Consider the following 25,698-nt stretch of genomic DNA (forward strand, 5'->3'; position numbering starts at 1 on the left):
CTCTTCTTGGGTTGCCCAAAGTTGCCCTAGGTCTTTCACAATCCTAGCAAATCCTGCACAAAAGTCTGTGTGGAGTGCATGGGCTGGAAACTTGCTAAACAATCCAGCTCCAGGGGAAATTGTATTACTGTAGGCAAGTAGCTGGAGCTTTGGCCACGTGAAGCCATTAAGGGGCTCCTTCCAGTGCAGTGGTCATGACTATATAACATTGTGAAGTGGCCCATCCTAGCAGGAAAGAGATCGCTCATTGCTGGGGTGGGCAGAGAGTAACCCAGGGTGGAACCATGGCTATACTGGACGATTGAACATAACATTAGGTACTAGTCGCTTTTTGGCTTTCTGAAGAAATTTATTTGCTCCAAGAGTACAGGGATAGAGGGTTAAGGCTTCAGATACATCCAGCAACATATTTTCCAAACTCCAACCCCACTTCCGCTGTCACAGTAAATAAAGATCACCTGGACCGCAATGTATTTAAAAAATAAGGACCATCAGGAAAATATCAGTGCCAGAAAGTGGATACTTCCACGCATCCCCACCAAGGGAGTACCAGGCTCCTCTGAGGATCAGATTCATTCCCTTCCCAGCAGGACGTATTCCCCTTGCTCTCCACCTTTGGTGCTTCATCCTCGAGAGGAGGTAGGATAGCTTCAGATTGATATGTTAGGCCCCAAAGCCTTCCAGCCTATTCAACACATTCTACCACACACCCCTCACCAGGCTACTCCCCAAATATTTATATCCTTCCTAGCATGAATCATTGACAATAAACCTCCTCATGGTTGGCCAAGGGGGGGTACATAAGAATCGATAACTCAGCATTACTGCAGCTCCCCTGTCTATGGCCAAAGGTTTCACCTACTGGAAGCAGCTAGTTTAGGGGAAAAGCCAATTGTGATGTCACAAATTAGCCGGTGCGCATTACCACTAGGTAGAACTAAAGTTATCTAGTCACCTCTATGTATGATATATTGAGTGTATGGCATATTGGGTGTATGGCATATTGAATGATCAGGACTAAAAATAATGTAAATGGTGTAGTGTTGTATAAAGTGCAGTGCTCAGGACTGAGTAACATACAAAATATATAGGATGCAGCAGTCAGGAATAAAAACCCTAAAACACAGGGGTTGATTTACTAAAATTGGAGAGTGCAAAATCTGCTTCTTCTGTACATGGTAGCCAATCAGCTTCCAGCTTTTATTTGTCAACGCTTAATTGAACAAGCTGATTGGCTACCCCTCACAGCTGCACCACTATAAAGTTTTAGTAAATCAACCCTACAGTGTATAAAGTATAGCAGTCAGGACTGTGCGGTCAGTGTGCCCCCTTCATTGTGTAATAAACCACATAACGTATAGAGTGAAGGGGTCAGGACTATGTAATATACAACATAGTATTTACTGTAGAATACAGGGGTCACAACTATGTAGCATGACGTTTCCAGAAATCAGGATTATGGAACATACAACAACAGTACATAAAGTGCACTGGTAAGGATTATTTAGAGTATACAGTACAAACAATGCAGCAGAGTGCAGGGGGTCAGGAGTAAGTGTTTCCACAGCACAGCTTGCAGTGGTCAGGAGTAGTTGTCCCCTTATTTTGGTGGTCAGGGGTCTCACACCATTAGTGGTAACCAGGGGCGGACTGACAACTCATGGGGCCCCCGGGCAATAGGGGATCATGGGGCCCCTGTGTCCTTGCCCAAACTCAAAAAGCCTATGAAAAAGGTACCAGGGGCATCTCATGGGGCCCCCTACTGACCCCGGGCAGTGCCTGAGTTTCCAAATGGTCAATCCTCCCCTGATGGTAACCATTCCCCTTTACACTGGTGGTCAGTGTACTGCCCTTACATTGATGCGCAGTGTTCAGCACTCCCCCCTTACAATGGTGGTCAGTGCTCTGTGCCCCCTTAAAATAGTCAATTATCAATGCCCAATTACATTAGTGGTCAGTGCTTAGCACCCCCTTTACATTATTGGTCAATTCTCAGTGCCCACTAACTTTTGTGGTGTGGTCTCCGTGCACCCATAAATTAGTGGTCAGTTCTCAGCTTATAATGCCTTTCATTTTTAGGAGTAGAAAAATAAAAGTTTTGCAATACTTTAATGTGCTGCTAAAGAGCTCTGCAATTATACACATTCTCTAGTTGACTTACCTTAAGTGTTAACTCTACTTTTTTGGAAGAAATATAGCAAATAAATTAAAATAACAAAACTGCTATAAAAACCAAGCTATATTGAACATTTGTCTAATAGGGTCTCAGGGGTGCCAGCACAAGTTCTTTTCCTTTTAATGGTGTTTTCCTATCAGACAAATCACCATAATGACAGATTGCTGAGAAAGGTTACATTGTCCAGTTCACAAAAGCGATTCTGAATTATAATGATAAATTATACCAAACACAGTGCTCAAATAGGTTGGCATTATGCTGCAAAGAACTGTTCATAAAATTGTGCCATTTTGGTGACCCAGTCTCATAGATCTGTAGTGATGAGCAGGTCAGTCAATTGCTGTGTCCTTTTACCATTATAAGATACATAGTTACTATACAGCACAAAGATGTAGTACAATAGTTCTCGGGTTGTCATGGAGTATATAATAACAATGTCCACACGTTCCTGTGCTACATGCTGAGGTCTCCTGGGTCAATAGTGATGCTGCTGTTAGTAACTCGAATGCCGTACCAGCCGGCCCAGAATTGGGTGTCCTTTCCCCCATGCTGGAAATATATGTATCTGACTCCTGGACCATAGTTTTTAAATCTGTATTCAACCTACAAGTGAAAAAAAAAAAAAGTTTACAATATTGTAGTACAATTTCCAGTACAAGGGGGCACTCTTTACGTCTGGAGGAAAAGAAATTTAATCCCCAAATACAGAAAGGTTTCCTCACAGTGAGAGCTGTGAGAATGTGGAATAGACTCCCTCAAGAGGAACTTAGACACATAGCACCTGACAACCCGACTAAATTCACGCATACATGGGCCTGTTGGTTTCACGATCTAGACTCAGCAGATTATCTGAACGACAAGTCCACGCACCTAGTCCACTTAGTAAATCTGGACCCTGGATCATATACCTCTCTCTCCCGAGGGAAAGTGGAGGTGCTTCCTGGCCTTTTCCCACCCCATTTTCTAAACATCTTTCCCCCCCCCCCCTTTTTTTTTCTCTTTTCCCTCACCTTTACAGTTCCCCTACTTGGCGCCCACTCATGCAAAAGCGTTTTACTGGTTTATTCATGTATGTTTTGCTTGTCTTGACATATCATTACCTGTTGCAGGATCTGTTCTTTATTATCTATTGAATGTTCTGTAATGCATTTTGATTGTTTGTTCCACTGAACATTGGTCTTATGTGATCCTCCCCCCTCCTTCTGTTTTTACTCATTGTCACTGTGAGGGACCACAATGCCTTTTTTTGCGTGTTTCCTTTTATATTGTCATTAAGAGTTGATATGCGATCTCATTGTACATGTCTATACTCTTGGCTTGTTTTACTGAATAAAATCCTTGAAATATAAAATTTAAGGATAAAAGGCAAAGAAGTGGGTGAAAATACCTGAGACCACTTGGCATCACTCCACTGCTCTATGAAAATCTGATCCGGAAGAAACTCATGGATAATGGTATTCTCCTTAGACAGCAGCTGCACACATAAGGCATACATAGACCCACAGTCATGTCTGGCGGCATACCTAGAGTGACAAACACACAGACAATCCTTTAAATGCATTATTTTCCCAACTTACTGCAACAATACAGGAAAAGGAAAATCAAGAGGGGAAAAAAAGTTAACGGGAAATCACTTCTTTGATAAATTATACGATTTTCACTATACTGTACATTTGAAATTTTCCAATTGGAACACTAGTTCTGGCTACCTGGGGATCCACAAAATATTCCTTTTAATTTACAGGGATTCAATGACTGTTTGGCTATGGGACAAGAAGTGAAGGGAAATCTCCACGATGGGACACAGATGACGAAAAAAAATCTGACAGGGGTTATAACTTTCCCTTGCTCTGTCTAAAATGAAAAAAAAAATGCCAATAGTTCTGCTTTAACAGATATATAAATAATAAAAAAGCTTACAATGGTATATTTAACAGATCAAATACGAGGAGGTGTTTGTTGTTATTGTTTATATCTTTCCTCTAGGAGTTAAACCCAGCCATTGGACGCAAGGAAAGGAAGGCCCCATGTATGCCACTCAACTCGACAGGGATAGGCTCCTATTTAAACCAGTGTGTTGTAACAACGCTAAATTTTGTGTTGTCCCCAAAACTTCAGGGAAATAGTTTCCATTACAATTTATGAAGCTTTTTCTATTAATGCATTATGATGTGGCCTTTGAGAAAAAAAAAAAAAAAATCAGATTTTGTGCATTCTTGGAAAAAAAAAATGTGCTTTACAATATAAAGCAGTTAAGAGGATAAGTTCACCTTTAGGTACATGTTACATGTTCCACCCATTTTTTGAGATGGAACATGAAACATGCTCCCGATCCTGCAGCTGCTGTCCAATCCCCACCCCCTACCCCATGACAGCAATACGAGGAGAAGTCGCCTTTTTAAAAAGAGCGCAGCCGTGCGAGCTGCAACAATCATTCACAGAGTTCTATGATTGAACCACAAGTCCCAAAGCCCTAGCAGCTGTTGGCGTGTAGTTCTCAATGAACTACCACGGCACTGTGGAGTGCCGTGGTAGTTCATTGATCTTTCCTGTTAATATATCTGCTTGTCCGTACATCCCATAGCACTAGAACTGGGACACTGGAACTTAGACACAGTTGGGTTATAATGCTGCCTACAAAAGGATTGGGACACTGGGGAAGGAAAAAAAAAAAACAAAAAGTGAGCCAGCCTGGGATAACCCCTCCTACTCCCAGCATGTCTTTCTTTTGAGGAAAAGCAGTACCAAGGAGCATGATCATAGACACAAAGGGATGGGACCTGTGTCCCTCAATGAACTCCAAGGATTGGATTTTATAACAAGTACAGAGATTGTTGAGATGTCCACAAAGCAATCCAATGGAGTGGTGGGCAACAGCAAGAAAATGCTCAACAGACCCTCAAGAACACAAACGAATTGGGGACTGCCTGCAGCTCAAAGCTTTGCCTGAAGAAAATTACACACAAAAATGTTATCAGATAAGGCTTGAACATCCTGGTAAAACTGGGAATATGGTGCCAGCTTTGCGAATCCGAGAACAGTAGCCTGATGCCAAAAAGCCCATGAAGCACTCATGGATCTAGTAGAGTGTACCTTGGAAAGGAAAGCTGGGTCTCAAAACAACCTGGTTCTGGCTTCCTAAATGGAAACTTGGCTCACAGAAGTAATGCCAACCAAAAATGCAACTTTATGTGTGAGAGGAGCAAAGGGATAACCCAGATTGGTTGAAATTGTGGTCTCTGTAATGCTGAGAGAACTAAATTCAGATCTCATGGGAGAGCCATATAAGAAGTCCAGTACAAAAGGTATCACTCAAAGAATTAAATGCTAGCAGGTATTTGGAACCAGACTGCAAGCAACAAGAGATCCAGCTCTTGATGGTACTAAATGCTGATGCAAGCTCATATGTAGACTTTCCTGAGATAAATGTTCCTTGCCTTGTGCGTAGTGAAGTATGCCTTCTGTGTGTGATGCTAGATCCTACGAGAAGTAGACTTCCTAGCATTGTGGAAGTCATGGATTTAGAGATGCTTCTGTCCCTCAGAACCTGGGCTTCAACCGCCACGCTGTGAAAGCCAGCAATGATGAAGCAAAATGGTATTGTAAGAAAAAAAAAAAAAAAAAAAACACACACACAACAGAAGAACAGAGAAAATATGCTCATCCTTCTGGACACTAGCAAAAAACTAAGGAATACTGAGAATAGGAGGGGTTATACTGGGTGGCCACACGATTTATGCGTCCTCCTGTAGGTGGAAATATTACACATTCTTACCTATTGTATCCATCAATGAATGAGAAAAACATGAATTGCATTGTGTTACACTTCACTGCAATGGATTAAATGCGTACATACCTTTTAATACAAAACGCAATGCATGTTTAAACACACCAGTGTGAAAGGGCCCTAGGGATGTGCTCCCTAATCCCATCAACAATATACAGTAACAACTAGGTAATGGATTTGACATTTTTTCACTGTAGCCGCTTTCTTACAGTTCTCTGTGCAAGTCGGCAAACTCTAAACTTCGTGCCAAACTCGAGTGGAATCTATGGGAGGTGAATTTTGCCACTTTTCCTTGCCATGAGAAGGAACGCGTTTCCCACCCCCTCCCAGGGGTGGAGTGACCATTTGGAAACTCGGGCACTGCCCAAGGGCCCAGGGTCAGTAGGGGGCCCCATGAGATGCCCCTGGTACCTTTTTCATAGGCTTTTTTGAGTTTGGGCAAGGACACAGGAGCCCCATGATCCCCTATTGCCCGGGGGCCCCATGAGTTTTCAGTCTGGCCCTGCCCCCTCCTAAACAATACTAGGCCACATGCCTTCCAACATTTGGGGGGTGGTACCTTGTACGGCCAATAACCCCTACCTTTATTTGCATTCAGCAGTCAGGGATTTGGGTGGGTGAACTGGACAGATATGGCAGCTCATCACTATTTGTTGTTGAAGAAGGTCAGTCTTGCTGCTGCAACATTACTAATTAACATACAAAGTAAATTATTAATTGTGCTGGCTGTACTATTTATGAGTAATGTTAACTATGCAGACACCCTGCCTTAAGCAGGAGTGTCTTTAAATTTAGTTCTGCAGTCACCAGTCAGCCAGGCCAATTTATAGTCTATGTCTTGTTTAGCTTCTAAGTCCAGTCTGACAATCAGTTCTTCTTTCTGTGGCACCTTTGGTATAAGTGACATCATACAGTGGGTCTAGATTATGAATATTCATGTATTTTCCCAGTCAACCATTAAGAGTTGCTTTTTCCAGTGATTCATGATGGGAAAGGGTATATGTTTGGGGCTGGCTGATACAAGCGCTCTTTCTCCCTAGGCTCTGGCCTGGGGAGGGTGCATGTGCTAGAGTGGTTTCTTTAGGCCAGTCTACCTAAAAGGGCCTGGATGGGACTATGACTGGTGCTTAGGCCTAAAAGAAACTGATTTGCAGCCAACTTTCTCTGAAAGCAGGATGGAATCCCAGGGGGGTGGCTGACTCTCCTAATAAAGGGGGCATGGGGTGTTGGTTGACTTTCCTAGAAGAATGCAGTTGCTACTGGGGATGTCTGCTAAAGAATCCCAACATAGGAGTGTCAGATTCAATGTAAAGGGCCTTTTTCTGTGCAGTGATGTGAAGTGACAGAGTTCTGCTTTAATCTGGAGCATCTATAACCCTAAACCTCTCTCCTATGGACTGTGAGTAATCAATTTTGTTTCACCTAAAAGTGACCGATGCCCATCTGTTCAAATGTCCCACTGTTGTCAAAGTGATCTACCCCTGAGCTGAAATGTCAGCTCACCCAAGCATTGGGGGTAGCTCTGGGGGTACCACCATGCTTCCAAGTGTCAAAGGGGTGCTACGACTACATACAGCTTTAGAGCCCTGAAAAACTGGGAGACCTATGAACCTCTGAAATGTGCTTGTTTTCTTGTTATGACTTTTTATGCAAACAGCAAAAATCTGACCAGAGTTTTAACTTCTTCTCACTCAGTCTAAAACTACAAAAAACTGATTAAAAGAAAAAGGGAAAAGAATACAGACTCTGTGTTAGTGAAATTCTGTCTGCATAAGTATTCTAATGTAACCTGATCACCAGTGATGACCAAATCCAACTTATGAAACCAGAAGCCCAAGTTTGGGTTCCTTAGTAAGCTGACGATATTGCCACCCCCAACCATGCTCGGCAACACTCACCAGTCCCTTATGACTATATCCGGCTGCATGACATCCAACCATCGCTCAGGATATCCCTCCTTCTCTAGGTCAATGAGCTGGCTTTTTATACACATTCTAAAAGAAAAAAAAATACAGGGTGGTGATGTGGGTGTGTGAGGTAGTGCTGGACCTTGTAGGTGGTCTTCTGTGGCTGTTCAACTCTTGGAACGACCCTAGAGAGTTGGTTCTTTCAAAGTTGTGATGGATGCAAATGCTAGAGTAGCACCATATAGGATGGTCTTGTAAACTTTGGTTCATTACCAAACCTTGTGTTTGTTTGTACACATGTGCACATAAAATAGCCAACACCTTTTGGAGGCTTTACCCTCTCCATGAATAAACACTTGTAAATGTTAATTGAATTGTGACACAATTGGAACAGGGATAAAAATCTTGGGAGAAGTGGACCTTGTGCATGATTCTCGTGGATGCAATTGGACCAAAAGGTATAGAGTTTTCTATACATTGTCCATCACCAACATTCACAACCAGCACATTTTTCAGGAGGAGACAGCAAAACACACCTTAAAATTACAGATTTTTTTTTTTAAATATATACATTTGGTCGTCAAAATAATGTCCATTTTAATGCTGAACTTTGGGAAATGTTAAAGTCCTCTCTTTGCAGTGGGGCTGCACCCATCAACTGTAATTTAAGTCTATGGGACCATGTAAAGCCATTTTACTTACCTGATCCTCAACTGCTGCTGGCTTCTCTTCTGCTAGACTGGTCCCTGCAGCATCTTCAACTCTACACTTTGGAATTTAGATGGCAAAATCAGGCCTGATGCAGGGGCCATAGCTCTGCATTGGATGCGAGGACGCCCAGGGACATTCTACCACCAGCCCCTAGACAAAAACAAACCCTTGTAGTGCAGATGCATTCAAACTGCAAGAAAGGATTTTGACTTTTTCCTGGAGATGGGCTTTAAACAAAATAAGCAAGCGTGGTTTCCTTTTCCCTGCTAACCAGTCAAGGGAATTGTTTAAAGAAAAAAAAATATTCTTGGTTACTTGTTATTGGTTTGCTCCCAGCATACTATAGTATTCAACATGTGACTTCTGGATGATATACAAATATACTTTTTGGGAAAATATACTACAGTGTCCTTTAAAGCAAGAAAACAAAATGACCTACCCATAAGAGGCAACATAGTAATCTTTAACATTTTCGTCTGGAAATGGTTGTCCATGGTCTCCTGGGAGCTGTTCAACTTTCCACTGGTCCCCAGTGTTTTCTTCTAATTCCCAGTGCTGGAAGCCCTCTGGAAAAATATAAAATCATTTCATGAAGCTATCAGTAGTGAAGTCATTTTCAGCTATACTTGTTCTGTAATGTTGAAGATGTTTTGTTGCTTATACAACATACTTATTTAGCTCTGGTATGTGTTGTGAAAATACCCCAGCATTTATACCAAAAAAGTTTATTTCTTGGTAGACATTTGTCTTAGCACCACTTATTTTAAGTACGAGGATTACTTGTAGGCAAGAGTCATACTCAGGGGCGGACTGACCATTTGGAAACTCGGGCACTGCCCGAGGGCACGGGGTCAGTAGGGGGCCCCATGAGATGCCCCTGGTACCTTTTTGATAGGCTTTTTTGAGTTTGGGCAAGGACACAGGGGCCCCATGATCCCCTATTGCCCAGGAGCCCCATGAGTTGTCAGTCCGCCCCTGGTCACACTTGCCCCTTTAAGTGGGATTCTTCTGTAAAATCCCCCCAAAAAGGGGAATGATTTAATTTCCTTCCTGGAAGGATCATATATAAACTGGGGGTGGAGTTGAGGGGGGATCCATGCTGGCTGATGGGAAGATAGGAAACAGAGATGACCTAGAGCAGTGGTGTCCAAACTACGGCCCTTTGGGCATGATTTATCCCACCAAAATGAGATACTATTCTGCCCACTGACATGAACAATGTGGCATAGTTCCTGCCACTGACACAACAATGGGGCACTATTCCTTCCTCTAATACCAAAGAGGGGGCGCAGTTTACTCCCACTGATGGCAGAAAAATTTCTATTCCTTCTGGCCACAGTCCACCCCCACCCCCCACAAAGTCTGAGGGACAGTAAACTGGCCCTTTGTTTAGAAAATTTGGAGACCCCTAATCTTGAGAATGGCATTTATATTTTGTACAATTCCTGGGAAGGGCACTCCTGCTATTGGTAATGCAAAAAGTACACTGCCACTCCACATGGAACTGATATTTGGTAAATAGAAGAATTTTTAATTTTATGGACTTGTGCTGAGAACTGTTGAAATAAAGTTAAGCTGGACCAAGCTTGTGATTGCTTCGAGTATCTGAAGTAGATCCTTAGTACCCTTGCTGGCAAAAAGTGGGATAGTATCCCATTAAAATTATGGAAGACTTCATGAGGTACCCACTTGTAGAAGAAGGATTCCTGTGAAACCAATTATGTGCAAACTTGGTTGGACTAGGGGATGGTGGTGGATAGGGTAGTGGTCCTGGAACCACATGCAGGACATCAGCCCTGATGCAGTGAGTGTCCCCAACCAAAGGAGCTGTGCTGACAGAAGTGACCAGGAGTATGGTACATGTGTGCATAGTGTGCAAATGTCTTAGATACACCATAACTGTGTGGGTGAAATGCAGTAATTAGGGGGCTGTGGACTGTGACTATAGCCAGTGTTAGGCCTGAGTAAGCCTTCGTGTAGATGGTCTCTGGTGGAGTACACATGGATGTTTCAGACGTGTTTTGGGACCCACCTACAAACCTCTAAAGACAAACATAGCTGTGCTGTGTGATCACTTGTATCTCCTATTGTAACCAACCTTAACATGGAGGAGGTGGAGAAGATAGCCTTGAACTTTCAGAGGGAATAACACCAAGTTCTTGGTTCAGGTATGTGGATGACACAGGTGCAAGATTATGACATCAGGAATACCAGCTTATAGTGAAAACAAACTCAGTGGAAAAGAACAACAAGGCACAGAATAGAAAATACCTTTTTTTGGACTAGATAACAAGGGGGAAGGGTGGCTTGACTTGACTTATTATTATTATACAGTATTTATATAGCGCCAAAGGGTTTGCTCAGCGCTGTACAATAGCGAGGGGGACAGAACATGAGACAAGACAGAAACAATACAATACACGAGGGGTTCGAGGGCCCTGCTCTTTCGAGCTTACAATCTAGGAGGGAGGGGATAGTGATACAGGAGGAAGTGGCTGTGGGGGATGGAGTGGTGGGAGGAGTGGAGGAGATCGGTTGTTAGGTGAGGGTGGGGTAGGCTTCCCTGAAGAGATGGGTTTTCAGGGTGCGCCTGAAGGTGAGGAGGGTAGGTGACAGTCTGATGGATTGGGGTAGGGAGTTCCAGAGGATGAGGGAAGTCCTGGAGAAGTCCTGGAGTCGGGCGTGGGAGGAGGAGACCAGGGAGCTAGAGAGTAGGAGGTCCTGTGAGGAGCGAAGGGCACGGGTAGGGTGGTATTTGGGTATCAGGTCGGTTATGTAGTTTGGGGCAGCGTTGTGAATGGCTTTGTAGGTCAGAGTTAGTAATTTGAATTTGATGCGCTGGGCAATCGGGAGCCAGTGAAGGGATAGGCAGAGGGGGGTGGCAGATGTGGAGCGGTTGGTGAGGTGGATGAGTCTAGCCGCTGAGTTCAGGATAGACTGGAGTGGGGATAGCGTTTGTTTGGGAAGGCCAGTGAGAAGGGAGTTGCAGTAGTCCAGGCGTGAGATGATGAGGGAGTGTACGAGTTGTTTTGTAGTGTCTGGGGTGAAGAGTGTACGTATCTTGGAGATGTTGCGGAGGTGGAGCCTGCATGATTTTGATAGTGATTGGACATGAGGTTGGAAGGAAAGGTTTGAGTCCAGGGTGACACCTAGGACTTTGGCTTGTGGGGTGGGACTGATGGTGGCGTTGCTAGTCGTGATGGACAGGATGGGGGGGGGGGTGCGTGCTGGGGGGAAAACCAGGAGCTCGGTTTTGGACAGGTTTTGAGGAAATGGAGCGACATCCAGTCTGATATGTGGTTCAGGAGGTGGGCGATGCGGGCGGAGAGAGAGGGAGTGAGGTGAGGGGTGGAGAGGTTTTTTTGTGTGTCGTCGGCATAGAGGTCATAGTTGAAGCCGTGGGAGTGTATCAGTTTGCCAAGGGAGGAGGTGTAGATGGAGAAGAGGAGGGGTCCGAGGACAGAGCCTTGGGGGACTCCAACAGAGAGAGGGAGGTGGCAGCGTTATAGGTGACGCTGAAGGAGCGTTGGGATAGGTAGGAGGAGAACCAGGAGAGAGCAGCGTCCCTGATGCCAAAGGAGTGCAGTTTGGTAAGGAGGAGGGGGTGGTCGACTGTGTCGAAGGCCGCGGAGAGGTCGAGGAGCAGGAGGACTGAGTCGCGGCCATTAGCTTAGCTTAGCAAATTGGGAGTTATTAAAACTCATCACATCAGTCTAAGATGGTAACAACAAACAGAGTCTAAAGACAAAGAACACAGACATCTCAGGGGGGCTTTAGAAACATTGCAGCCACCTAAACTGGGCTTTCATTAAAACATCTACAAGGTCAAGACAACAATTTACACCTTCAGCATTTGAATTGAAGGATTAGCACCTGATGTAGGGGGTCCTGCACGGCTCCGAAACATTGTGCTTGGTCCATTGTGATGGGATCATCCTTCAATAAAAGCTTCGGCTGAAACGTGATGATCAAATCAAAATGAGCAAATATATGCACTGCTATGACACCAAGGATGAGATTATGTAAATAGAACAGAGTGGTTCTACAACTTTCACACCTCCCATCCTGCTTCTGGAAAATCAACATCTGCTTTAACACAGTCCATGGTGATTGGACGAAGGTATGTAGACATACAGTAAATGCTGGGTATGTTCCTAACTTTCATTAGAACTCAAGAACTTGCTTGGATAAGCTACAAAATATCTTCATCGTTACAGAACAAGCCAATTGAACTAACTACTACTAGATGTACTATAACTTGGATAAAGGAGAAAGTTCACAGACTTCTTGAAGCTGCATTCATGTTGACCATTTACAGCACAAATGGGGGCCTTCCCAGGAGGATTAGGAACCAGATGGGGGCTTATCCGGGATGGACCAACTGAGGGCCCACCCAAGATGATTAAGGGGTCCTGTATAAGACTGGGTAAAGCACTCTTACCTACAGCACAGGGGTTTTTAAGTAAATTCCTCTTTTTCTCATGGAGGAAGTAGAACATCCTCCAGTCAGGTGGAATTCTTTGGCAATGCTTAGAGACAAGTCCATCCTGCTGAGACTTCCTTTTCCACAAGGCCGGAGAGTCAATAATATCCCTCCACAGTGTGCAGACGAGCCGACAGTGCAGGATAAGATCACAAGCAGGGACCACAGACAGAATTTCCAGCAGTGCTCCTTCCGGGATACCGTTAATGATCATTCTGTACTCTGTTCAATTCTTGCAAAGTCCAAAAAAAAAAAAAAAAAAATTTAAATAATGACAAACACTTGGAGACTCATAAAAGCATGTACAAAATGACAGTTCAGTGTAACTCTATGCTGCCCCTATATGGAAGTGCTAGAAATTACAGGGCCCCACAGAATGCACCTTATTTAACCTCCAATAATATTGGTGGTTGGGGTGGCCAGTCATTCGAACAGGGACATCACATCCAAGATGGTTCAGGGCTTTTAGAGGTCTACTTAAAAGGGGACTTTTGCAGGTAAATAACATGCAAATTATGCACATACAGTATAATCTCAGGGTACGATTATTGCTGAAATGAATGGTCCAGTGGCATAACAATAGCCATAGTAACCCATGTAGCTGCTAAGGGGCCAGTATAAAAAGGGCTGAAGCAGGGGCATACTGACAACTCATGGGGCCCCCAGGTAATAGGGGATCATGGGGCCCCTGTGTCCTTGCCCAAACTCAAAAAAGCCTATGAAAAAAGGTACCAGGGGCATCTCATGGGGTCCCCTACTGACCCCGGGCCCTCGGGCAGTGCCCGATTTCCAAATGGTCAGTCCGCCCCAGGCTGAAGTCAGACCTCAGAAATCTCCTAGTCACAGATCCTCCTCTGTGCAGTAAGAAGAATGTGCTTATCTGTATTAGGGGAGCAAATATATTGCGCTCTCAACTTCTGCTATGGATTGAAATTAACCCTGAATGTCTAATACAGTCACAAATCCCAGAGACTCTCCCCATCCCAGCTATGCAGTTCTACAAAAAAAAGTTAAACGTTTAAAGAAAATTTTAAATAGGGTAATAGAGTAATTGTGTGCAAGAACATTAATAACTGCATTGTACGCTAAAAAAAATCGTTCTGATTACTATTATCGCAATTGCAACTATAATGTTTATCCACAGCACAGCTTAAAGTGTATGTAAACCCCCACCTACATCCCGTTCAGTTTAGAATAGGAATGAAAGGTGAAACATTTGTGCATAGATATGTATATATATATATATATATATATACACACATATACACACACACATATATACACAAACATATATACACACACATATATATATACACACATATATACACACACATATATATATACACACATATATACACACACATATATATATACACACATATATATATACACACATATACACACACACATATATACACACACATATATATATACACACATACTGTATATACACATATATACACACACACATATATATATACACACATATATACACACACATATATATATACACACATATATACACACACATATATATACACATATATATACACACACATATATACACACACATATATATACACACACATATATACACACACATATATACACACATATATATATATACATATACACACACATATATACACACACATATATACACACACATATATATATACATATACACACACACACACATACAGTCATGGCCGAAATTGTTGGCACCCTTGATATTTTTCCTGAAAATCATGTATTTCTCACGAAACGTATTGCATTAACACATGTTTTGCTATACACATGTTTATTCCCTTTGTGTGTATTGGGACAAAACAAAAAAAGGGAGGAAAGAAAGCAAATTCGACATAATGTCACACAAACCTCCAAAAATGGGCTGGACAAAAGTATTGGCACCCTTTCACAACTGCGGATAAATAAGAATGTTACAAGCATGTGATGCTCCTGTAAACTCACCTGGGGCAAGTAACAGGTGTGGGCAATATAGAAATCACACCTGAAAGCAGATAAAAAGGAGAGACGTTCACTTAACCTTTGCATTGTGTGTCTGTCTGTGCCACACTAAGCATGGACAACAGAAAGAGGAGACGAGAACTGTCTGAGGACCTGAGAACCAAAATTGTGGCAAAATATCAACAATCTCAAGGTTACAAGTCCATCTCCAGAGAACTAGATTTGCCTTTGTCCACAGTGCGCAACATTATCAAGAAGTTTGCAACCCATGGCACTGTAGCTAATCTCCCTGGTCGTGGACGGATGAGCAAAATTGATGAAAGATTGCAACGCAGAATAGTCCGGATGGTGGATAAGCAGCCCCAAACATGTTCCAAAGACATTCAAGCTGTCCTGCAGGCTCAGGGAGCATCAGTGTCAGCGCGAACTATCCGTCGACATTTAAATGAAATGAAACGCTATGGCAGGAGACCCAGGAGGACCCCACTGCTGACACAGAGACATAAAAAAGCAAGACTACAGTTTGCCAAAATGTACTTGAGTAAGCCAAAAGCCTTCTGGGAAAACGTCTTGTGGACAGATGAGACCAAGATAGAGCTTTTCGGTAAAGCACATCATTCTACTGTTTACCGAAAACGGAATGAGGCCTACAAAGAACAAAACACAGTACCTACGGTAAAATATGGTGGAGGTTCAATGATGTTTTGGGGTTGTTTTGCTGCCTCTGGCACTGGGTGCCTTGACTGTGTGCAAGGCATCATGAAATCTGAGGATTACCAAAGGATTTTGGGTCGCACTGTAGGGCCCAGTGTCAGAAAGCTGGGTTTGCGTCCAAGATCCTGGGTCTTCCAGCAGGACAATGACCCCAAACATACGTCAAAAAGCACTCAGAAATGGATGGCAAAGAAGCGCTGGAGAGTTCTGAAGTGGCCAGCAATGAGCCCAGATCTAAATCCCATTGAACACCTGTGGAGAGATCTTAAAATTGCTGTTGGGAAAAGGTGTCCTTCCAATAAGAGAGACCTGGAGCTGTTTGCAAAGGAAGAGTGGTCCAAAATTCCGGGTGAGAGGTGTCAGAAGCTTATTGATGGTTATAGGAAGCGACTGATTTCAGTTATGTTTTCCAAAGGGTGTGCAACCAAATATTAAGTTAAGGGTGCCAATACTTTTGTCCAGCCCATTTTTGGGGTTTTGTGTGACATTATGTCATATTTGCTTTTCTGCCTCTGTTTTATATTTGTTCCAATACATACAAAGGGAATAAACATGTGTATAGCAAAACATGTGTTAATGCAATACCTTTTTTGTGTGAAATACTTGATTTTCAGGAAAAATATCAAGGGTGCCAACAATTTCGGCCATGACTGTACATATACACACATATACACACACACACACATACAGTTGCAAGAAAAAGTATGTGAACCCCTTGGGATTATGTGGAGTTTTGCATGAATTGGGCATAAAATGTGCTCTGAACGTCATCTAAGTCAAAACAATAGAAGAACACAGTCTGCTGAACATAATACTACACAAACATTAGATGTTGCCATGGTTTAATTGCACATAACATGTAAACATTCACAGTGCAGGGAGGAAAAAGTATGTGAGGCCCTAGCTTAATGACTTCTCCCAGAGCTAATTGGAGCCAGGAGTGAGCCAACCTTGACTCCAATCAGTGTGATGATATTGGATGTGTTGCTGACAGCTGTCCTGCCCTTAAAAAACACACACCTGTTTTGGGTTTACTGGTTTCAAGAAGCACTATCTGATGTGAACCATGCCTCACAGAAAAAAGCTCTCAGAAGACCTAAGATCAAGAATTGTTGACTTGCATGAAGCTGGAAAGGGTTACAAAAGTATCTCCAAAAGCCTTGATGTTCATGTGTCCATGGTAAGACAGACTGTCTACAAATGGAGAAAGTTTAGCAGTGTTGCTTCTCTCCCTAGGTGTGGTCGTCCTGTAAAAATGACTGCAACAGCACAGCGCAGAATGCTGCATAAGGTAAAGAAGAATCCCAGAGTGTCAGCTAAAGACCTACAGAAATATCTGGCACATGCTAACATTTTTGTTGACACATCTACAATAAGGAAAACATTAAACAAGAATGGAGTACATGGGAGGACACCACGGAGGAAGCCATTGCTGTCCAAAAAGAATATCGCAGCACGTTTGAAGTTTGCAAAAGAGCACCTGGATGTTCCACAGCACTACTGGCAAAATATACTGTGGACAGATGAAACCAAGATTGAGTTGTTTGGGAAGAACACACAACACTATGTGTGGAGAAAAAAAGGCACAGCACACCAACATCAAAACCTCATCCCCACTGTAAAACATGGCGGAGGGAGCATCATGGTTTGGGGCTGCTTTGCTGCCTCAGGGCCTGGACGGATTGTTGTCATTGATGGGAAAATGAATTCCAGAGTTTATCAAGACATTTTGCAGGAAAACGTACGACCATCTGTCCGCCAACTGAAGCTCCGCAGAGGATGGGTGATGCAACAGGACAATGACCCAAAGCATACAAGTCATTCAACAAAACAATGGCTGCACCAGCACAGAATACGCCTTCTGGAGTGGCCCAGTCAGAGTCCTGACCTCAACCCGATTGAAATGCTGTGGCATGACCTTAAGAGAATGATTCACACCAGACATCCCAAGAATATTGCTACACTGAAACAGTTTTGTGAAGAGGAGTGGTCCAAAATTACTCCAGATCGTTGTGCAGGTCTGATCTGCAACTACAGGAAACGTTTGGTTGAGGTTATTGCTGCCAAAGCAGGGTCAACCAGTTATTAAGTCCAAAGGTTCACATACTTTTTCCTCCCTGCACTGTGAATGTTTACATGTTATGTGCAATTAAACCATGGCAACATCTAATGTTTGTGTAGTATTATGTTCAGCAGACTGTGTTCTTCTATTGTTGTGACTTAGATGACGTTCAGAGCACATTTTATGCCCAATTCATGCAAAACTCCACGTAATCCCAAGGGGTTCACATACTTTTTCTTGCAACTGTATATATACATATACACACACATATATATACATATACATATATACACATATATACATATACACATATATATACATATACACATATATATATATACACACACACACATATATGGCTATGCTAATGGGGGGGGGGGCGTCAGGACAAATCTGATCATTGAAGGAGAGCAGGCTGAGTTCCCAGCACAGCTAGAAAACTGACCACACTGTGCTCTCATGCCTAGTGTGGTCAGTTTTTGACAGGAAAGCAGAGGTGCTGGCAGGAACACCAGGGATTGCCTACAAAGGAAGCAGGATACGTTTTCATACAAGTACATGGTACGGCAGGCACATATTAGAAATATGAAATGCTGTGTTTACAAGGCCCTGTTCACACTTTGCGTATCTGAAATTGCTAGTAACATCTCATGATTCTAGATCAGGCTACTTGTTATTGGCATGCCAAATGTGATTAGCAGACACATATTTTGTTGTGCTACAAAGGTGCAAAAAAGCCTTGCTGAGAAATGTGTGATGCTCCATGCCAGAAAAAGTGCAGGAGCTTCTTTGGCACATTTATTGTGCATAGCGCAGCCCATTTAAGTGCATGGGCTGCGCTATGTGGTGGCACAGTGGCTAAATGGTTAGCACGTCCGCCTGGCAGCACCACGGTCGCCGATATGCACAGCCATCCAAAGCAGTGTGCAGGAGCTGTCAGGGAGGAGAACTGTTCTGTTTACAAACAGTTCTCCTCCCCGTCGGAAATGCTCAGCAATCACTGGGCGCCGGCGAGTAATCACCGACTGGGACCCAGTGATTGACAGCCGCAGCCGTGCATGTCCCCTACCCGGAAATGCAAAATCACGTATATATACGTGATTTTGCGCACCCATGCCACCCTGTAGCAGTATATCTGCTATAGGACGGTCAGGAAGCAGTTAACATGTGATCGGATTTAAAGGGATGAGGTGGCAACCCTTATCGAAGCCACACAATGAGAACATCAGATGAATGGTCCTCTGTTTTGTTTTTTTTTGGGGGGGGGTTGCATGCAAGTCTCATATTGAAAGTGAAGAGGTTACATTTCTTTTCTTTTTAAGTCACCGGTCACACCGCTGCAATTTAAAATCACACAGTTTGCGATTTCAGGTGCAATTTCTGAAGACTTTATTGCGATTTTGTAAAGATTTTTAACGATTTCTTGCAATTTGCAGTGCGATTTCCATTATATTCTATGTATGTAAAATCACAATAAACCGCAGAAAAGGTAATGCAGGAACTACTTTAGAAATCACACTGCAGCAAATCGCACGTTAAGACACCGATATTCACATTCAATAGATGTAATTTCAGGTGTGATTTCTGAAGACTTCAGCCCTTGTTCACACCGCCGCAATTTCAGGTGCGATTTGGGAATTGAAATTGTACCTGAAATTAGATCTAATGAATGTGAGTGTCTTAACAAATGCGATTTGCTGCAGTGCGATTTCAAAGTAGTTTTTGTATTACTTTTTCTGCAGTTTATTGTGATTTCACATATAGACTGCAACAGAATTCGCACTGCAAAACGCAATGGAAAATGCAATAAATCGTTGGGAAATCTTCCGAAAACGGGGTGAAACCGCAAACAAACCACGCGATTTTAAATCGCATCCAGTGTAAACCAAGCCTTATTGTGACTTGTGAAGGTTTTCAATGATTTCTTGCAATTTGCAGTGCGATTTCTATTGTATTCTATGTGAAACTGCAGAAAAGGTAATGCAGGATCTACTTTAGAAATCGCGCTGCAGCAAATCGCACATGTTAAGACACTGACATTCACATTCATTAGATGCGATTTCAAGAGCGATTTCTGAAGACTTTATTGCTACTTGTGAAGATTTTCAACGATTTCTTGCGATTTGCAGTGTGATTTCCATGTATGTGAAATCGCAACAAAACTGTAGAAAAAGTAATGCAAGAACTACTTTAGAAATCACTCTGCAGCAAATCGCACCTGTTAAGGCACTGACATTTACATTCATTAGATGCGATTTCAGGTGCGATTTATGAAGACTTTATTGCAACTTGTGAAGATTTTCAATGATTTCCTGCAATTTGCTTAGTGATTTCCATGTATGCGAAATCGCAACAAAACTGCAGAAAAAGTAATGCAAGAACTACTTTAGAAATCACACATGTTAGGACACGGACATTCACATTCATTAGATGCGATTTCTGAAGACTTTATTGCGACTTGTGATGATTTTCAACGATTTCTTGCGATTTCCACTGCATTCTATGTATGTGAAATCACAACAAAGCTGCAGAAAAAATCATGCAGGAACTACTTTAGAAATCACATGTTTGGACACTGACATTCACTCGATGCGATTTCAGGTGCGATTTCTGAAGACTTTTTTGTGACTTGTGAAGATTTTCAATGATTTCTTGCAATTTGCAGTGCGATTTCCCTGTATGTGAAATCGCAATAAACTGCAGAAAAAGTAATGCAGGAACTACTTTAGAAATCACGCTGCAGCAAAACGCACATTAAGACACTGACATTCACATTCATTAGATGCGATTTCTGAAGACTTTATTGCGACTTTGTGAAGATTTGCAATGATTTCTTGCAATGTGCACTGCGATTTCCATTACATTCTATGGATGTGAAATCGCAACAAAACTGCAGAAGAAGTAAAGCAAGAACTACTTTACAAATCGCACATGTTCAGACACTGACATTCACATTCATTAAATGCGATTTCAGGTGCGATTTCTAAAGACTTTATTGCGACTTGTGAAGATTTTCAACGACTTCCTGTGATTTGCTTAGCGATTTCCATGTATGTGAAATCACAACAAAACTGCAGAAAAAGTAATGCAAGAACTACTTTACAAATCGCACGTTAAGACACTGACATTCATTAGATGCGATTTCTGAAGACTTTGTGACTTTGTGAAGATTTGCAATGATTTCTTGCAATGTGCACTGCGATTTCCATTGTATTCTATGTATGTGAAATCGCAAGAAAACTGCAGAAAAAGTAATGCAAGAACTACTTTAGAAATCACGCTGCAGCAAAACGCACGTTAAGACACCGACATTCACATTCATTAGATGCGATTTCTGAAGACTTTATTGCGACTTTGTGAAGATTTGCAATGATTTCTTGCAATGTGCACTGCGATTTCCATTACATTCTATGGATGTGAAATCGCAACAAAACTGCAGAAGAAGTAAAGCAAGAACTACTTTACAAATCGCACATGTTCAGACACTGACATTCACATTCATTAAATGCGATTTGAGGTGCGATTTCTAAAGACTTTATTGCGACTTGTGAAGATTTTCAACGACTTCCTGTGATTTGCTTAGCGATTTCCATGTATGTGAAATCACAACAAAACTGCAGAAAAAGTAATGCAAGAACTACTTTACAAATCGCACGTTAAGACACTGACATTCATTAGATGCGATTTCTGAAGACTTTGTGACTTTGTGAAGATTTGCAATGATTTCTTGCAATGTGCACTGCGATTTCCATTGTATTCTATGTATGTGAAATCGCAAGAAAACTGCAGAAAAAGTAATGCAAGAACTACTTTAGAAATCACGCTGCAGCAAAACGCACGTTAAGACACCGACATTCACATTCATTAGATGCAATTTCTGAAGACTTTATTGCAAATTTGTGAAGATTTGCAATTATTTCTTGCAATGTGCACTGCGATTTCCATTATATTCTATGAATGTGAAATCGCAACAAAACTGCAGAAGAAGTAAAGCAAGAACTATTTTACAAATCGCACGTTAAGACACTGACATTCACATTCATTAGATGCGATTTCTGAAGACTTTATTGCGACTTTGTGAAGATTTGCAATGATTTCTTGCAGCATGCAATGTGATTTCCATTATATTCTATGGATGTGAAATCGCAACAAAACTGCAGAAGAAGTAAAGCAAGAACTACTTTACAAATCGCACACGTTAAGACACTGACATTCACATTCATTAGATGCGATTTCTGAAGACTTTATTGTGAATTTGTGAAGATTTGCAATGATTTCTTGCAGCATGCAATGTGATTTCCATTATATTCTATGGATGTGAAATCGCAACAAAACTGCAGAAGAAGTAAAGCAAGAACTACTTTACAAATCACATGTTAAGACAGTGACATTCACATTCATTAGATGCGATTTCAGGTGTGATTTCAATTGGCACAATCTCACCGGTATGACCGGGCACTAAAAAGCAAAAAAAAAACACACACACAATGTTGCAGTGGCCGCTGGTTTTCTTTTTTCTTTCTAAGCTCCTTCCCAGTTTTCTGAGCAGGAAGCAGAGAAGAAAGGACGGAAGGGAGAACGATCGGTGAGACGCTCAGCCTGCATTTTCTTGCAGCCTATTAGAAAATGATCAATGTGACGGAGCCGCCCCCCACCCTGTCCCCGAAGGCACAAAACGTCTCTACATCAGAGATGGGGGGCCCCTCCTGCCTTTCGATGTTGGACGCAGATTGTCCCCGCAGCGGATCTTGCTCTCAGACAGGAAGAAGTCGTCTCTCCCTGGGGTGGGATTTACGTTGAAGTTTCACTTTCATGCGACGTCATCCTCGGGCTGAGGGAGAACTCTGCAGAGATGATGTAGATGGGGGGAGTGGGATGGGAATAATCGTTGTGGTGCTGGCGTAAAGGTCGTACAGCGATTACTTCCTCTCTCCGTTCCTGATGTCGCCTGTGTGCGTTCGATGGATTTCCCAGCAGTCAGCGGGGATCTTCCTGGCTCGGGATGACGGACAACCAGCAGAAAATGGCTTCCCAGGAGGAAGTGTGAAGCTTAACAAGGACCTGTCATTATCCCAGCTGACTAGTCAAATACAGAGAAGCATTTGCTTTTGCTGTCATGTGAGACGGAGAACAAGGATCTGTTCCATTTAGCAACTTCCCTACCAGGACAATTCTGACATTTCTCTCCTACATGTAAAAAAAAAAATAAAAAATTAGTATTTATTTGCTAGAAAATTACTTAGAACCACCAAACATTATATACACTCCCCGGCCCCTTTATTAGGTACACCTGTTCAGGTGCTTGGTAACACAAATTGCTAATCAGCCAATCACATGGCAGAAATTCAATGCATTTAGGCATCTAGACATGGTGATGACGACTTGCTGAAGTTCAAACCGAGCATCAGAATGGGGAAGAAAGGGGATTTAAGTGACTTTGAACGTGGCATGGTTGTTGGTCTGAGTATTTCAAAAACTGCTGATCTACTGGGATTTTCACGCACAACCATCTCTAGGGTTTACAGAGAATGGTCCAAATAAGAAAAAATATTCAGTTGTGTGGACAAAAATGCTTTGTTGATGTCAGAGGTCAGAGGAGAATGGGCAGACTGGTTGGAGATGATAGAAAGGCAACAGTAACTCAAATAACCCCTCGTTACAACCAAGGTATGCAGAATACCATCTCTGAATGCACAACACGTTGAACCTTGAAGCAGATGGGCTACAGCAGCAGAAGACCACACCGAGTGTCACACCTGTCCAGGGGCGGACTGACCATTTGGAAACTCGGGCACTGCCCGAGGGCCTGGGGTCAGTAGGGGGCCCCATGAGATGCCCCTGGTACCTTTTTCATAGGCTTTTTTGAGTTTGGGCAAGGACACAGGGGCCCCATGAGTTGTCGGTCCGCCCCTGCTCCTGTCAGCTAAGAACAGGAAACAGAGGCTACAATTCGCACAGGCTTACCAAAATTGAACAGTAGAAGACTGGAAACCAGTGCCTGGTCTGATCAGTTTTGATTTCCCCAGAGATGGTTGTGCGTGAGAAATCCTGGCAGATCAGCAGTTTTTGAAATACTCAGACCAGCCTGTCTGGCACCAACAACCATGCACATTCAAAGTCACTTAAATTCCCTTTCTTCCCCATTCTGATGCTCGGTTTGAACTTCAGCAAGTCGTCTACACCACGTCTAGATGCCTAAATGCATTGAGTTGCTGCCATGTGATTGGCTGATTACCAATTTGTGTTACCAAGCAATTGATCAGGTGGACCTAATAAAGTGGCCAGTGAGTGTGTATGTATATATATACAGTGGGGATCGAAAGTTTGGGCACCCCAGCTAAACATTTGTATTACTGTGCATAAAGAAGCCAAGGAAAGATGGAAAAATCTCCAAAAGGCATCAAATTACAGATTAGATATTCTTATAATATGTCAACAAAAGTTAGATTTTATTTCCATCATTTACACTTTCAAAATAACAGAAAACAAAAAAATGGCGTCTGCAAAAGTTTGGGCACCCTGCAGAGTTAATATCTTGTACTGCCCCCTTTGGCAAGTATCACAGCTTGTAAACGCTTTTTGTAGCCAGCCAAGAGTCTTTCAATTCTTGTTTGAGGTATCTTTGCCCATTCTTCCTTACAAAAGTCTTCCAGTTCTTTGAGATTTCTGGGCTGTCTGTCACGCACTGCTCTTTTAAGGTCTATCCATACATTTTCAATTATGTTGAGGTCAGGAGATTGTGAAGGCCATGGCAAAACCTTCAGTTTACGCCTCTTGATGTAATCCCCTGTGGATTTCGAGGTGTGTTTAGGATCATTATCCATTTGTAGAAGCCATCCTCTCTTTAACTTCAGCTTTTCGCAGATGGCATCAAGTTACCATCCAAAATTTGCTGAAATTTTATTGAATCCATTTTTCCTTCTACTCATGAGATGTTCCCTGTGCCACTGGCTGCAACACAACCCCAAAGCATGATTGATCCAACCCCATGCTTAACAGTTGGACAGAGGTTCTTTTAATTAAATTCTGTGCCCCTTCTTCTCCAAACGTACCTTTGCTCATTCCTGCCAAAAAGTTCAATTTTAACCTCATCGGTCCACAGAACTTGTTTCCAAAATGCATCAGGCTTGTCTATATGTTCATTTGCAAAGTTCAAACGATGATTTTTGTGGTGAGGACGTAGAAGAGGTTTTCTTCTGATGACTCTTCCATGAAGACCATATTTGTACAAGTATCTCTTTATAGTGAATAGTGTACCACAACTCCAGTGTCTGCCAGATCTTTCTGGAGGGATCGTGCAGTCAAACGTGGGTTTTGAATTGTTTTTCTCACAATCCTGCAAGCTGTTCTGTCTGATATTTTTCTTGGTCTCCCAGATGTTGCTTTAACTTCCACTGTTCCTGATGACTGCCATTTCTTAATTACATTCCGAACAGAGGATATTGACATCTGAAAACGCTTTGCTATCTTCTTATAGCCTTTTCCAGCTTTGTGAGCGTCAACTATTTTCAGTTTCAGTTTTCTAGACAACTGCTTAGAAGAACCCATGGTGCTGATTGTTGGGGCAAGGTCAGATGAGTCTGGGCATTTAAAACTTTTGAGATTGACATCACCTGGTCTTCCCAGACGATGATTGAGAACAATCCATGACACTGGCAGGTCTCAGCTTGGCAAAGGGGCAGTGCATGCTATAAATTCTGCAGGGTGCCCAAACTTTTGCAGACGCCATTTTTTTGTTTTCTGTTATTTTGAAAGTGTAAATGATGGAAATAAAATCTAACTTTTGTTGACATATTATAAGAATGTCTAATCTGTAATTTGATGCCTTTTGGAGATTTTTCCATCTTTCCTTGGCTTCTTTATGCACATTAATACAAATTTTTAGCTGGG

The 25,698-nt window shown here is 42.5% G+C and overlaps 1 protein-coding gene across 4 annotated transcripts; it reads right to left on the bottom strand.

The window, feature by feature from the left end:
* Positions 1 to 1,382: 1,382 nt before the first annotated feature.
* LOC149440603 (F-box only protein 6-like) lies at positions 1,383 to 22,834 on the bottom strand. Of its 4 annotated transcripts, none has more exons than XM_089658395.1 (6): positions 22,519 to 22,834; positions 13,023 to 13,296; positions 9,021 to 9,147; positions 7,862 to 7,957; positions 3,564 to 3,699; positions 1,383 to 2,779 (listed from the first exon to the last, which is right to left on the bottom strand). In XM_089658395.1, the coding sequence occupies exons 2-6, from the start codon at positions 13,276 to 13,278 to the stop codon at positions 2,630 to 2,632; spliced, it is 765 nt and encodes a 254-aa protein (XP_089514521.1). In that variant the 5' UTR covers positions 13,279 to 13,296; positions 22,519 to 22,834; the 3' UTR covers positions 1,383 to 2,629. The 4 variants fall into 4 exon arrangements, with proteins under 4 accessions (XP_089514521.1, XP_089514520.1, XP_089514522.1 ...); XM_089658394.1 differs by having other exon boundaries at positions 22,293 to 22,834; XM_089658396.1 differs by having other exon boundaries at positions 22,723 to 22,833.
* Between the last annotated feature and the right edge of the window lie 2,864 nt (positions 22,835 to 25,698).

The sequence above is a fragment of the Staurois parvus genome, unplaced genomic scaffold (genome assembly GCF_062004578.1).
Source record: "Staurois parvus isolate SC_StPar_1 unplaced genomic scaffold, SC_StPar_1.0 ptg001066l, whole genome shotgun sequence".
NCBI classification, from domain to species: Eukaryota; Metazoa; Chordata; class Amphibia; order Anura; family Ranidae; genus Staurois; species Staurois parvus.

Excerpts from the sequence above, each read along its gene's own strand:
- LOC149440603 (XM_089658395.1), bottom strand. The coding sequence starts at position 13,278 with ATGATCATTAACGGTATCCCGGAAGGAGCACTGCTGGAAATTCTGTCT. Across the intron at positions 7,958-9,020 it reads TACTATGTTGCCTCTTATGG|AATGTGTATAAAAAGCCAGC; the intron begins GTAGGTCATTTT and ends TTTTTCTTTTAG. Across the intron at positions 3,700-7,861 it reads GATATAGTCATAAGGGACTG|GTATGCCGCCAGACATGACT; the intron begins GTGAGTGTTGCC and ends TTGTCACTCTAG.